This window comes from Acanthaster planci, linkage group LG13, assembly GCF_054643075.1.
Source record: "Acanthaster planci isolate LZ-2023a linkage group LG13, COTS_SCS, whole genome shotgun sequence".
In the NCBI taxonomy this organism is placed as follows: Eukaryota; Metazoa; Echinodermata; class Asteroidea; order Valvatida; family Acanthasteridae; genus Acanthaster; species Acanthaster planci.
The window spans coordinates 8,604,577-8,620,927 of NC_141789.1; the positions used below are offsets into that span (position 1 = coordinate 8,604,577).

The window sequence follows — 16,351 nt, forward strand, 5'->3', positions numbered from 1 at the left end:
AACCAGGCTTTTAGAATAATTTACAACGACTATAACGGTTTGAAAATTTTAAGATCGGAGCACAACAAAATGTTATGATTTATACTGTCAGATGCCTTTGATAAATCTAAACAAGACACCAACATGTGCTTATTCTAAAGGAAGACCATATTCACTGCTATTTGTACAGCCATGTCAGTGAGTGATTACTCCTAAGCTCGTGTTGGACACTGTAAAAGATATCAATTTAGATTTGGAAAAAATGTTGTCAAGTAACTTGGAGAGGCATTATGAGACATGTACTGGTCTGTTACCAGTTTCACCCTGATCCCCAGTTTTGGGTCCGCTGTTTTAAGTTTATGAAGCAAAATACCCTTGGAAAGGGAAACATTTTTATAGCAGTATTGCATTACAAGCTCACAAACGGAGGAAGCCAAACTGAGATTTTTATAGCTAATTAAAAACGACGAAGGCACAAAAGAGATAAAAAGGTTCCCTGGCCAAGACTTTCGGCGAGATCTTAGTGTACAAATGGGTCAGATTGCTCTGCACCTAGCAGAGTGCGCCCTCCTGTGAGCTTTAGATGTAATATAAACAGTCTGGTGCTGCTCATTTTAGCACGTACAAGTTTAATTCGGATTCAGGATAACACAAGGTGTAAGACTCGCGGTTGCCCAACAATTAACAGGGTATCTTTGCATCCTGTGACTCGAAGTGGTAAGCATGCGCCTGTTAAAATCAACTTTTGAAAAAGCCCAGCCTGTAATTTTGTGATATGTTTTGTATATAGTCAGCCAGGAAAATTCTTGAAAGGGAAAGGTTGGCCAAGAACATGATTTGGAAATAGTTGCATCGTGTCATTTGTAAGTTGTACCATCTTCGACTGGTACTAGTGACTACTCCAATGACCATGACTCCTGCCTGTCACTGAGTGACAGTGTCACTAGTCCAAATGACTTTGACCTCACAAATCGCCTTTTTAAAAACATATGGACATATGGGCGATAGCAGGGACCAAGTACCTTCCATAGGCTTTTGCTTCCAATTCATTTTACTCAAAATACGTGTAGTTTGTACCACGAGACAAATCCTCCGAATTCACCTCTAAAATGTTCTTAAATTTAAAATGTCTAATGTAGTTACTTCCTGAACAGAAGTAAGGCACTACTTTGTAGCGTAGGCCTTACTGCACTCCACCTTTTTGATGGTTCCACACGCTATGGCATTGTGAAAGCTTCCCAGCAAATTATATCAGATATAACATCCGTTTGCGCTTGCTCAAGCAAATCTTCCCGTGAAGATTCTATAATGATAACCACATGTAACCTACAAGGCTACATGTATGGAACTACCAACACTGACTGAGTTGGAGTATATTTTGTGGTATTTAACCTACATTATTGGCAAAAAATGAGGTTTTTTTTCTGACATCCTCACCTGTCATCAATCAATCTCTCAATGATCTGCACACATCTGCATTCTCTGTGGCCGTTATACCACGTGACAAAAACAGGCGCACAATATATTGCAAAGAAAATATTTTGCAAAGATACCATTGTGAAGTTGTGAGACTAATAGAGTGTCCGTTTTCCATGCAATTCAGGGATTTATCTATTGCAAAATGTTCAAGCCAATATGTGATTAGTGTGGTTCTCTGAGGACAGATTTCCCAGACGTCTCTATACATAATCTAAGTGGGAGTAGTCGAAATTATGGGGACTGTCATCCAAAGCAACATTCTGTTCATTACACGAATACGCTGTGCCTATTTTTGTCACGTGACGTACGACCACAGAGAATGCAGATATGTGCAGGTCATCGAGGGATGAAAGGTGGAAAAAACCTCATGTTTTGCCAATAATATAGGTTAAGCGCTACAAAAAACACTCAAACCTGGTAGTTTCATATAGGTTAGCTATTATTATTGGGTCTTTAGGGGAAGATTTGCTTATAAAAGCAAGTGCAAACGGATGTTTTATCTGGTACAATTGCTGGGCAGCTTTCAAAATGCCATAGTGAGGAGAACCATCAAAGAGTGGAGTGCAGTAACGCCTTAGGAGTAGTGCCTTACTGTGCAGGAAGTATGCGCCCATCTATGGATTAAGTGCAAATCGGAGATCCTAATAATGATAATATATGATTTACTCACATATGAGATGAAAAGAGAAGCTCGAAGACGCAATCTTTCCTCAAATAGCGATTTAAACTAAATCCTGTTGATGAGGTCACAGTCATTCACAGAAAGCATGCTGTGTTGGCACATGCACACTGACAACTCTTTCCTGAGCAGCGTAATGTTCAGTGTTCAGTTTTGATGTGGTCACAGCCACTAGAACTGTGAGACACACTCTGTTTGCCTCACAGCTCCAAATTTTCATTGCTTTAAAATACCATGAGATTCTGAATGTGCCCGGTTATTGTGTCTAAAACTGGGCTCTCTCAACCAAATCTTCCCTTAAAAGCCATCCACTCTCAATAATATCTCATTAACACGCAGTCACAACGGTTTTTGGACCATCCACAAGCTATTTTGGGGTTTCCTGACCTTGTCTGTGATGTTGGGGTATTAATGTATCCTTCCAAGATAAGTTTTGTTTGAAAGGTGATGAAATGTATGCTACTTGTACAAAGTTTGCTCTAAGAAAATTTCTGCAAAAGACATTTTGGGCCAGATTTTTTATTCACGCTTTGACATTTTGCAACGGTTTGTTGAAAATCATGGGAGCCCCAAAAATGGACAAATATTGACCAAGTGGTTCCAAATACTCTTTCACACCCACCATTCAGTCACTAATGTCTTTTTAATCCAAATGATTTTTCGAGGTTTTTTTTTAAATGGGCCAAAAAGTGAATGCATATTTTCACCTAGTTTCGGATTACGCTTGAAGTGCATGCAAATACATGTATATTGTAAACTCAATTATGCGCAGTGCAGGGGATAGTTTCGTTGACAGCTCGCTGTACAGCTGAAAAAGTCAAGTTAGGATTTATGCAAGTTCTATTGTTTAATTAATTGGAATTCAGATATATGAACTAATTTTCTCTGAATTAAAAAAATTCTTCAAAGAAATCAAGTTGGTTCTGGCAGAAAAATGGATTTCCCATTGGTTTTTTATACTTGAAGTTTTTGCCATGATCCATATCTGGTTTAACTGATCCAGAACTTGGGAAAGTGTCATCATCACTTTCATCGATCCTGTAGGTTGAAATTAGAAGCTTAAATTTTGAAAATAGTATCTCCAACACACTGACCACCTTTCACTGGAATTTGAGGATTTTTGCCGCTGCAATCTGACTGAATAATTTTCTTGATCCCGAACTAAGAAAATGACTCTATTATTCGGAGTACCTTGGACTGCACAGTGTACGAATTGCCTTTTTGAATGCCATCTGCTTCATGTAGTGATTCATGTAGTGTTTGCCGATAAACATAAAGATGACGTCGTGATGCACTGGCCAAGCTAGCCATGTTATATGTACTTAGTAGAATGCAGTGTCTTCACACACACATGCCAACGACTGTTTCCTGAAAAGCACAACGTCCAGTGTACGACTTGATTTGGTCTCAGCTACCGAACATTGCACCACTCATTCTAGCTCTGCTTGTTGGTTTGACCTTATTGGAGGCGGGGGGGAGGGGGGTGGAATCTTGTTTTAATTGCACAACCATCCTAGCTGTGTGACTAGACTGATCAGCAGGCCGCGCAACATGCGCTGTGCTAATTGTGACAGGCAGCATAAAGCAGACCTTGTTTCTACCTCATCCCCAATGGTGTCACGCAGTGCATTCTTTGGGATATGCTAATTGTGACAGGTAGCATAAAGCAGACCTTGTTTCTACCTCATCCCCAATGGTGTCGCGCAGTGCATTCTTTGGGATATGCTAATTGTGACAGGCAGCATAAAGCAGACCTTGTTTCTACCTCATCCCCAATGGTGTCGCGCAGTGCATTCTTTGGGATATGCTAATTGTGACAGGCAGCATAAAGCAGACCTTGTTTCTACCTCATCCCCAATGGTGTCGCGCAGTGCATTCTTTGGGATATGCTAATTGTGACAGGCAGCATAAAGCAGACCTTGTTTCTACCTCATCCCCAATGGTGTCGCGCAGTGCATTCTTTGGGATATGCTAATTGTGACAGGCAGCATAAAGCAGACCTTGTTTCTACCTCATCCCCAATGGTGTCGCGCAGTGCATTCTTTGGGATATGCTAATTGTGACAGGTAGCATAAAGCGAACCTTGTTTCTACCTCATCCCCAATGGTGTCGCGCAGTGCATTCTTTGGGATATGCTAATTGTGACAGGCAGCATAAAGCAGACCTTGTTTCTACCTCATCCCCAATGGTGTCGCACAGTGCATTCTTTGGGATATGCTAATTGTGACAGGCAGCATAAAGCAGACCTTGTTTCTACCTCATCCCCAATGGTGTCGAGGAGTGCATTCTTTGGGATATGCTAATTGTGACAGGTAGCATAAAGCAGACCTTGTTTCTACCTCATCCCCAATGGTGTCGCGCAGTGCATTCTTTGGGATATGCTAATTGTGACAGGCAGCATAAAGCAGACCTTGTTTCTACCTCATCCCCAATGGTGTCGCGCAGTGCATTCTTTGGGATATGCTAATTGTGACTGGTAGCATAAAGCAGACCTTGTTTCTACCTCATCCCCAATGGTGTCGCGCAGTGCATTCTTTGGGATATGCTAATTGTGACAGGCAGCATAAAGCGGACCTTGTTTCTACCTCATCCCCAATGGTGTCGCGCAGTGCATTCTTTGGGATATGCTAATTGTGACAGGCAGCATAAAGCAGACCTTGTTTCTACCTCATCCCCAATGGTGTCGCACAGTGCATTCTTCGGGATATGCTAATTGTGACAGGTAGCATAAAGCAGACCTTGTTTCTACCTCATCCCCAATGGTGTCGCGCAGTGCATTCTTTGGGATATGCTAATTGTGACAGGCAGCATAAAGCGGACCTTGTTTCTACCTCATCCCCAATGGTGTCGCGCAGTGCATTCTTTGGGATATGCTAATTGTGACAGGCAGCATAAAGCAGACCTTGTTTCTACCTCATCCCCAATGGTGTCGCGCAGTGCATTCTTCGGGATATGCTAATTGTGACAGGCAGCATAAAGCAGACCTTGTTTCTACCTCATCCCCAATGGTGTCGCGCAGTGCATTCTTTGGGATATGCTAATTGTGACAGGTAGCATAAAGCGAACCTTGTTTCTACCTCATCCCCAATGGTGTCGCGCAGTGCATTCTTTGGGATATGCTAATTGTGACAGGTAGCATAAAGCAGACCTTGTTTCTACCTCATCCCCAATGGTGTCGCGCAGTGCATTCTTTGGGATATGCTAATTGTGACAGGCAGCATAAAGCAGACCTTGTTTCTACCTCATCCCCAATGGTGTCGCGCAGTGCATTCTTCGGGATATTGGGGAGCACAATTTTTGTTCACCAGGTGTGAAGTGAACAAATTTCATCCAACCAATATTATCACATTTCTAAAATTCTAATTAAAGTGGAGAAGTTTCTTCTAAGGGAACGTGGATACGTGTAGTAGCATACAGCAATAGAAAATTTAAACTGAAATTATAAGACACCTGTACACATGAGAGAAATTATTTCCTTGATCTTGCTGTTTTGAATCAGGATACAGGAAGAAGATTTCCTGTCCAGGAGTGACTGTAATATTGGAAGCCATGCTTAGAAATAAAGTAACCACTGGGGACAAGGTTGGCCTTGCCATGGACCTCGGAAAGGAGCGACCATGTTGCCAGTGTGATCAGTTTAGACCAAACTAACGCTTCACCTCTCCTTCAATTTAAACATAAAGTTACCAATTATCCTGGCACATTTTTACAAAAAAGAGATAAACATAGCCGTCTGTTATTTTTTCATCTGGATAAAGTACCCTGTAATTCACCATGGCTGCACCATTCCACTTAAAGACTAATTTGTTAAGTTACGTGTCACATATCAGAGTTCGGAAAGATGTGGATTTTGTGGTAGTCAAATCAAACCTGGGCAAACACTTGACATAAATGATGCAATAAAAAGTGTAATGAAGCGAGACTAATGTTAAACATGTTTTTTATTCTTGATCAGATAACAATGTTGGTGACTGCAGTTCCAGATGGCCTGTTACCGTTTACTCACTCCTGTAAGGCTGGTCTTAGCCATCTTGACTGTCTGCCTCACCAGCTTTATCTTCTTCTCTCTCAATGACGATTGCACCTGCACCAGCATCGACATCCTATTGCAGAGGATACGTAATCTTCAGGAAGAACTGAGGACTAAAGATGAAGCTCTCTCAAACTGTAGAGGTTCCAAGGGGAATGAGGAGGAGACTTCTGAAGGGGAGGCTGGCTGGGACCCTCATGTCCTGTGCATCTATGTACCCCATCGGGATCGATTTGAGGAGCTAATGGAGTTTGTGCCGTACATGGACAAGTTTTTGTCACAGCAGATGGTGCGACATAGAATTGTGGTTATTAATCAGATTGACACACATCGGTGAGTTGAGTGCCCGTGTGTACATGTTCTAGCACCTATGTGAATTCTACCCTTGCGCAGTGGTGTTCTTATGTTTGTGTAAGGCATAATTTGAAAAGGTCCTGGCCAAAGTGGCCCCTACGTTTTTCTTAAAACACACTTTTTGTAATTTGCAGATTTGTAACCTTCATCAGTGTATGGAAAACTGTATGGAAGGGTCCACTCTCTGGACAACAGAGGGTGCTGTTGCTGCGATATCATTCAAGAAAGACACTGTTTAGTTTATACGTTTTGCTGTTCAAACTGTGAACCCAGCATTTGCACATTACAAACATTTCTGAGAAAGGATTGCTCAGTGAATTACTGTCATGCACTCAAACAAGCGTGAATCAAGAAAGAAAAGGAAATTCAGAACAGCCACATGGCAAATGTTCCAGCAGTTTAAGAAGCACCAAACTTATGTGCTCAACAGTCTTGCTCTTAAATATTAAAATTTGTATTAGCTTAACAACAAAAGGCACTAGTAAAAAAAATACCTAATATAATAGCATACCTAAACGTCAAATAAAAAATAAGGTTGAATTGAAACTCAAAGGTATATTTTCAATGGCTGTAATATAAAAAACAAACTGCATTGCATAGACGCTTTGACGCTTTGCTGCCAGGTGGATTTTTCTCGAGCAAGACAAGATGCTGTCTCATTTTTGAGATTTTCCGTTTTCAATGTTCTTCAAAAATTCATCATTTTATTTAATGGCCGTTTATACCAAAATGAAGGACTCTTTGGGCACTACCCAAAAGCTGACAGGTAAAATTCATTGACTCCTGAATATTTCAGCGAGGCCTGCAGCCTTGGAAAAAGAGCCCAGATTGTGCGGTGTTACGTAAGATTCTTTTGTTCCCGAAACCGGCACAGCGCACTGCCGACTCCTTTTCAATAGGGTCCAGATTAGCTTGCAGCGGTGCTGTGTGGCTCATCGCTGCGGTGGTAGAGAGCTTTTGTCCCCAGTGGTAATCCACTCGCTCTAAATGCCTCAAACGGTGGTATACTGCTTCAAAACAAGGCTGGATTTTCTCCACTATTGAGGGCGAAAATATGTTGGTAATGCCCAGCGGCTCAGTCTTTTGTACTGAGCACGGTCTTTTGTTATAAGGCCCAACTCTTTTGTCCCAGTTCTGGGCTCCCCAGCTCTGCATATGCATAAAGCCTATGTACTTGAAAACGGTCACCCGGCGGGAAGTGGTTAACCTAGTGGAAGAAGCTGAATTCAATTCTGCACAACTCACTGGCCAAGTTTAATCAGTGATCATTTATCTACTAGAATTGATTTTGCCAAGTAAACTACATGTGCATGTTCTGGAATGCACCACCTACATGTACATGTGCTACCAAAACTAGCCAGTGGTTCCTTATCAGACTTAGTCCTAGATGTGCAAGATTTCAATATGTTTCTAGATAAGGGCACTTGAATGTGTGCCCATCTAGTAAAAGATTGGTCACAATCACCGCAGCCTTGACCGTGAGGTGTGTGAACCAGTGGAGCTGTATGTGGTCAGTAATCCCCATGACAGCATGCACAAAAAAAACACACATTATGCTTTTAAGGTGTCAAGGTGATGAATTTGTCTTTGACACACTTTGTGTACAATTTTACACTCATGTTAAACGTATGTAAACTATTTCGCATCCTTGTTTGGTTAAAGGTACTGAAAGTGCACTTTTTCAAACAATTAAATTGTACACAATTTCCTGAAACCGAGGGTGCTGTTGCCTTGCTGCCCTTCATAGAGGCCACTGTTTAATTACATATTTTCATATTCAAATAGTGAACCTAAACTTTGTTCCATTCTGTGGAAACATTTCTGAGAACTGGTTAATCAGTTGCACTTTGTCGTGTACTTACATGTACATGTACATGTATACTGTGATGAACCAAAGATAATGAAATTTAGAAAAGCAAAATATCAAATGTGTATTCCAGCATTTTTTTGGTACCGTTGCAGCGGGTACCGTGAACACCTATTTCCAAGGATGGATTGTGCCTGGGAGATGTTAATTAATTTTAGATTTTTGCCTTGCCCGACGTGTGTTATTACACTGTATACTCAGTGTTTGCCTCAGGAGGCTTGTGAAAAAACCATAAGCGTACCTGCTGCTACATCTGGTTCGAACCAGGCAGCCAACACCGGCAAGCTCGGTGGTCGAGGGTTAAGACATCTACACTACTAAGCAGAAAGTTGTGGGTTCGAGTCCCACCTGAGTACACTTGTGGTTTTTCACAAGCCTTCAGGGGAAAACACTGAGTATACAGTGTTAAAATACACGTCGGCCAGGGCAAAAATCTAATATTAATGATCGTCTCCCCGCTGCAATCCATCTTTGGAAATATTTAACAAATGAAGACCAATTTACTTTTGATTTCAATCATATTACTGATATGCAGTGACCTTTTTTCCTTCAGTGAACGGTCTAGCTTGTGCAGTTTATTCTGTGCATGTACACGTACCGGTACGTGATATATCTGAAGTGAAGAATGAAGATCTATACACCTGTAGTGACTCTTGTGTAAATACATTGGGTCATCATTGGGTCATCAGATTACATGGTAACTTTTTTTTCAGGAAGTACCACACATTATCTCCACGTGATGTGTCAGCGACCATCTTTTCAAGAATAATGTGTTGGTCTAAGTCAAATGATGGAATTTATTTTGTAGGTAAAAGGAACTGGAAATTGTTTCGATTAGTAAGGATTCATGACAACACATATGAGCATACAACGTGTCATTGATGTCATTCAGGTTTTGTTCTCTTTTGCCTCTTCTTTCCCCATCCAAGGTTTAATCGGGCATCTCTCCTCAACATTGGCTTCAAGGAGACTCGTGATAGGTGCAGTTACATTGCCTTGCATGATGTGGACCTTCTACCAAGGAACCCTGCAATTACGTACCACTATGCCAATGTGCAAGATGGACCCTACCACGTGTCTGCTCCAGACCTGCACCCAAAATATGACTACAAAGAGTTTATTGGTGGGATAATGCTGATGACCACCAAACAGTTTGAGCAAGTATGTACGCCTGTGTACCGATATCCACTGTTCAGAGGGTCCGGTTCCATGTGACTGACATGTCTAATTGCAATCTTTACCTTAAGTTTACAGTCTGGTATTCATCTTTGTGTTCAGAAAGTCAGGTCAGTTTTCAAAGTGTAGGTTTACATGGCAAGATTGGTTGATTTTATCAGAATAATGAAATGGAGGGGTATAGTAGAACAAACATGTAAATCTACAGGAGCAAAAGTACATTCAACTGTAAGAGAATTTCCAATTTGTAATACGGATGTTTTCACAATAATGCGCCTCCAAAAGTTTGCAACGCATTAGCCAATCACAATGTGCAATATCTGTCAACCCTTTTCGATCGCGCATTTGGTCAACAGAATTCGTGCATTGTGATTGGCCAATGCGTTGCAAACTCTTGGAGGGGTACAATTGTGAAATGCCCGTATTTAAAGATGGCTCCACATCACTTAAAATATTGAAACACTGCAAACGAGGTGGTGTCACAAATTTCTGGAATTTAAATGTACTCTTTCCAAGAAGGTTTCTTCAATTTTGTGTTGACCATTCTTGGTATCCTCTGTGATGTTAGCGGTTTCTCTGTCCAAAGTGAAAAAAAATTGTGGAAATCTTGTGCAGTTGATAACTAAACTGGCCTCAACCTCGTCCCCATGGTGTGTGCAGTGCACTCCCCTGCTACATGTACCTGCCTTCATCCTGTGTTTGGATCATTTGCATATCCAAAAATCTGGGATATGCATGCCAAGTGTAAAATGACAGTAGGACATTGGATATTTTCTGACCACTTACTACGTTTGTCCAACCAATCACAGAAATGCTCAGACAAAATGTAGACTAATGTACTTGAAATCATCGGTCCTGTCGTATACTGGTAAATCTTGTTTATAACTACTGGGGCAGATTTCACAAAACTCATCTTATCTTGCAACTCATCTGAGGACTGGTAAGATGTGTCCCTACTCTAAGATTGATTGTAGCTAAGACATGTTCTAAGATCAATTTCACTAAACCCACCTTAAGAAAGATGCATCATACCTCAAAGAACCAGGTTAATTCGGCTGATCTCTCAGCTGGGATTCAGCATTCCCCCAAAGAACTTAGCTGTGCCACGCTCGATACTGAGCGAAAATTGGCATGCATGTAACGACACTCTATCATCGCAAATGTAAAGTTTGAACTCAATCAGACATGTAGTTTTGTTGTCACTATCATTTGAAGTTCAAGGCTACATGTGCTCTAGCCTGCATGCATTGAACACAACAGTGGAAAAAGTACTTACCTTGACTGAACTGTCTCGGAAAAATGGGCACTGCACAATAACAGTGTTGTTGATTTTTCTCATACTGTAACTGGTGTCAAAATAACCGCAAAGAGTTACTCTAAAAACTCCTGAAGGCTCAGCTCCTGAAAGACACGCACTATGGTAATACCGGAAAGAATGTTGAGGGAGCTGATTCGTCCTCCCCTCCGGTGACACGTAAGGTTAAGACATACTGTGATGGCTGTTTCATGTTTCCTTATACCGCTTGATGAAACAGTTGTTGGAAGAATAGGGAACACTAACTTTTGGGCATAAAAATTAAGTCATTAACTAACTATGCAAAGATGCAATCTGCACCAATTTGTCCTTCCGGTAGCAGTCAAGATCAGTCAATGACATTATGTCTATGTACTGTAGAGGGAGAAATGGAAGAAATGTCTGACTGGATGTGACTGTTTAACAGCAAAGGAGGTTTCATGCCCCCAATTAATTTCATCATTCTGTTTTAAAAAGAGAAGTAGGTGTTTTATAAGAACAAACCAAACATAAGAAAGCTATCCAAGTCTGTCTCTGTAGCTGTTGGCAATTGTTAATTCGTGACACTTGTCTATCATTTCATTACGATTATTGCACACATTAATGAGAAAAGATGACCCTCTGGTAGTCAGATCCATCTTACTTCAAGATAGGTTGCTAAGGAAGTTAGGATGTATTGAATGCATCTTAAGTTTATTGTGATTGATCCTAGGACGAGTTGCAAGATCAGAGACATGACCCTTCCTAAGACACGTCTTTGTGTCTTGTGAAATCAAACCTATGCCTGTTAATTGTTGCTTTACAGAAATGCCCAAATCTCATCTAACCAATATGAGGTACATGTACTACATTTTTTATAATCAAAATGGAGGAGAGGGGATTGTTTAAAGGAAAGTGGACGTACTTATACTAATTCACAGGAAATGTGAAAAGGCGTAATGCACATTGGAATTAAACACCAGATGCAAGAGATATGACATTTTCTTGCTGTTGCTGTATTGAATCAGGATTCAGCATGTTCAGGAAGAAGGTTGCAACCCAGGGTGAATTCAAGTAGAGGGGGAGCGTAATGGGGACAAGGTTGAACCTGGCCTTTGTACCACTGCTGCTAGCCATTTAAATGCCATTTTGAAGATTTGCCTCTACATTCAAACCAGTAGCAATCCCTGTCATTAGGATTGGGTAACATCATTTTTCTAATGTGTCGTCACATAAAAAGATAGGCATCAGTCCTATAGTGGAGATGCTGACATTACACTATTGGTCAGAGGCAAAATGTGGGTTAAATTATATCTTCCTTGGTGATTTTTCCATTAATAGAAAATTGTGTCCTTCAAAAATGAAATAACATGTTTGCCTTGTCCCTTTTCCAACCTCTTACATGTACCAGTTGAATGGATTATCCAATCGATTCTGGGGATGGGGTAGGGAGGATGACGAGTTCTATATGAGGATACAAGAAGCACAAATGAAGGTTAGTAGTAATGTCAAGTTTTACATATATCTAAATGATGTCAGTGTTGTATTCCAAACCATCACAAGTCCTTGCAAATCCCGGCAAGTCCATCACAAGTTATTCAGTCTTAAGTCAATTCACAAGCTATTCAAATGAGCTGTGACAAAAGCATTCTTTTGTCATTGTTCACCCTTATGCTTAAGACTGGTCTTGTGAAAGGACTTGAGACTGGCCTTGTGACTGGACTTGTGAAAGGACTTGTGATGGACTCGAATGCAACACCAAATGATGCATTGCATGATGTTGTAATGGAACCTGTTGAATGGCATTTTAGTAAACTCATTAAATCTTGCTATCATTGGTATAAATCTGACAGAATTTATAAACCTGTTGAGTAAGGTCACATAGTTTTTGACCTCATTATTTTTAGTGATTCATCAATCAAAAGTAGTTTACCCAAGAACGAGGGTGGCAACAATTTGGAGCTTACTTGTTCGTGTTTTTTCAGAAACTTCTTTTTTATCTGACAAATAATAATGAGGCTGGTAACAGCTTGACTTATTTGGGTTTTCGTCTGGAATTACCTCATTTCATTTTGTGTCCATGCACATGTACATTCACACTGACGGAGCTAAGAGCAAATTTGAGCTTGTACTTTCATTAATCAGGTCTCAGCTAACTCCACTGGGATTGAAGATTATTCTATTCTTTCAGTCCAACTGTTTTAATTGGATTGAGGGGCACTGTCACATGGCTGGTTTTCTGTAGGCTTGTTGTAATAGAGTACGTAGGAAATGTTGGGGGGCAAAAATGGTGTAAGATCGCGTTAACGAAGGCAGCGAGAAATAAAGGGAGATTTAATTGACTGTGGGATTTTTCATCAGTGGTTTATCTTGGGTGGTTTGAGCAAATTCTATGCATCAGTTATAAGAAAGCAGTCTTTTTGTCTGGACTCCAATTTGCAGTGTGTGGGCTTTATCCAGTTATGTTCTGCTTTTATTGACTGCCTAATTTCTCTTCAGATTTTCAGGCCCCAGGGCATAACCACTGGCAGGAAAACCTTTTTTCACATACACGACAAGAAAAGGAGAAAAAGAGACATGAAAAGGATAGGTGATCAACACAGGGTGAGTAGCATGGAACAATAGAAATCATTCTGTGACTTTGGTCAAACAGCAGACTCTTTAAAAGTACAGTTGGCCATGGGGATAAACCTTATACAATTTGTGTTTTAGTTTGTCTGGTTTGTTACAGTAAGGAAAGGGAAATACAGTGTTTCCCTTGTCCAATAAACAGTTCTTGGAAAAGGAGATCATTGAGTAGTCATCATGCGGCTCAAGCAAAACCTAGCCATCTAAAAACAACAATTTTATTGTAGTGTTTATTGACTCTGAAAAAACTGATTTGAAATACTCACCAGCACATTGAACTGAGATCCTCTTCATTATAAGCAACCTGAGAAATGTGGATTCACATGATGCAGTTTCTGTCAAAAATGTCCAGGTAACACTTGGATTTCAGGTAGTATGCAGTTGGCTTAAATCTTGGCTGAGCAGCATAGCAGAAAAGATTAACAACCTTTGAGTTGTTCTAGGCTGCAAAAAACTTTAATTACTTTAATTGGCATTCAGGGCAACTAATTTAGAATTTGTTTAATGAAACATGAAACAGTGTGAATGCCACATGCATGGCATCTGTGGTGTTGCATGCAGAGTGTTAATTTGTTGTGATAGTTTAAAAGACAAAAACAAACTCTCAGTGCAGATCTTCATGTATTTGTGTAAAGAAAGGAGAAGAATAAAATCCCATGGTGTGGATGGGACATAAATGATTCAGCACAGTGAGGTAGTAATCATGTACAATTTAAGTGTTTGCTTCATATTTCTAATTTTGTTTGCCTTGAATCCAGTTAACTGTGGACTAAACGTTAGACAATTTAATTTAGAATCACAACCTTACTTGACTCCTGGTAAGTATAACAAAAAAGAAAGAGTCTTGTTGGATGCTGAGCACGATTTCTTTAACCCTAAAAAGGTTTGTTCTTTTGGACGTTTTTCTTCCCTTTGGCTTGAGCACCAATTTGGGCTTCCTCTAATTCAGTTCTAATATTTAATATTTAAGAAAATAGAATGCATTTAAAAAAATACACCAAGAACAGCTTTGTTTTATGTTTCACCTAACCATGCACCATTTAACCTTATTTTTTTATTGGGTTATTTTTTTGAAGTGCTTTTTCTTTTCCTTTTCTTTTCTCGTTTTGATTCAGGAGTCTTTTAAACGAGACAGGCAGACAGGTTTGCACAATGTCCAGTACAGTGTGCGCAGCCAGCAGGAACTCAGTATTAATGGTGCCAAAGCAACTTTGTTACATGTGAAGATTGACTGTGATGCAGAGGTTACACCTTGGTGTGACATTGCCTAGAGGGCATGCTAGGTGCTAAAATAATATTCACTAACTTGGCCCCCCCGGCGCTTTGGGGCAGCAACCTTCCTCAATCTTCCAAAACCTCCACCATGCACTGAACAAGTGGCTCATTCCTTGTTCTGCAACTTTCAAGGAGCATCAAGCCTCATTGACAGTGACTGTAGCTACGTTTACTTACTTCAGAGCTTATGGTGGGTTCTGAAGTATCTAGGAAAGTTAAAGTTGAAGAAATACATGTTGTATCTTGCCACTCATACATAGCGGGTAGGAAAGGTAAAGGAATACATAAGCTGCTCACAAAAAATTGATTAGTTATGTCACTATTTGATTGGGTATCTTTCAAGAAACCCACGTGTATACACCTGAACCACTTGCCGATGGTATTATTCCACAAAATGAACTTGTCCTAGGCACGGTATTAATTTCAGTAGAATATGCCTACTTTTTCAAAACAAGAAAACACAACCATAGTCCTGTACAAAGTTGAACTTTGCTCTTTTCAAGTGCGAACCCTTGGTGTTCATTTGTTCAAGATGTGCGCGATGTTTCTTACTGCATCGTTACTTTTTTTAAAGCTCCAAGACAATGTTGTGGCGCAATATTTGCTACAATGGCCACCTGTCACCCTCAGCTGCACGAGGGGGGTTTCATACCTGCTCAACTTCCAAGGACTAGCCTCTGTGTGTGCATACTTTTAATGACCTAAGACATAATGTGGCGTACTGCTTACAGCATTTGCAAGAACCATTCTCAAACAACACATTTATACACTCTCCGGCAAAGAGTGGTTAATGTTTTGATATGAAATGCACCTGGCTTGTAGTATGTCACATGAAATAACGACACAGTGTGATTTAATAAGCAACTTTTTTTCAGATAGACATGTAATCATGTACATGTATCACTTATGATGATATCCTTGAAGTCAGATCATGGGACCTGAGGATTAGGTCAGTTACTTGGACTTGGAGCCTCCCCTGTGATGCACCTAATGGATTACAACAACAGGGGGAATTTTTGTCACCTGTGGACTTCTGAGAATAACAACGCATTTCTATTTGGGAGACTTCCAACCGCTTTTGAATGACCAACTTCTGAACAGTCTACATGTATTTAGAAAGTCCGCTGTGGTGTTGAGGAGAGACCTCTTTGAATCTAGTGCTTCTCAGTTATTGCAAGTCCTTTCTAGGACACTGTAGACATTAAACTGAAACTGTCTTTTGAGCAACAACATGTCAGTTTTCATCGGCATTAACCATTTAACAGGGTATATATTTTTGTGTTATTTTAATAGTTAAAGGTACAGTTGAACACAGATAAGAACAGCACTGATGATATAATTTCATGTTTATAACAAGGACAATTTTTTGTCCCAAGTCTTTGTTCTTCTTAATTTTCCATTCCTGATAAAACAAGGTAACTATTAAATAAGGGAATTTGTGAAATCCCAAGGACCTTGTAAAAACAATGTTCTACTGTATGTAGGTGTGGCCATTACTTTAATGAGTCAAGGAATTAAACTCATTGTACATGTTCATATCATTTCCACCCCAACACTTGTTTATTTATTCCGGGACTGTAAACTTCACTTTCCACAGTTGAACACCTCACT

The 16,351-nt window shown here is 40.2% G+C and overlaps 1 protein-coding gene across 1 annotated transcript; it reads left to right on the forward strand.

The window, feature by feature from the left end:
* The first annotated feature begins 590 nt into the window (after positions 1-590).
* On the forward strand, positions 591-16,276 carry LOC110982496 (beta-1,4-galactosyltransferase 7-like). Its single transcript, XM_022240936.2, has 6 exons — positions 591-696; positions 6,093-6,500; positions 9,318-9,549; positions 12,249-12,332; positions 13,337-13,441; positions 14,581-16,276. The coding sequence occupies exons 2-6, from the start codon at positions 6,121-6,123 to the stop codon at positions 14,734-14,736; spliced, it is 957 nt and encodes a 318-aa protein (XP_022096628.1). The 5' UTR covers positions 591-696; positions 6,093-6,120; the 3' UTR covers positions 14,737-16,276.
* Positions 16,277-16,351: the final 75 nt, after the last annotated feature.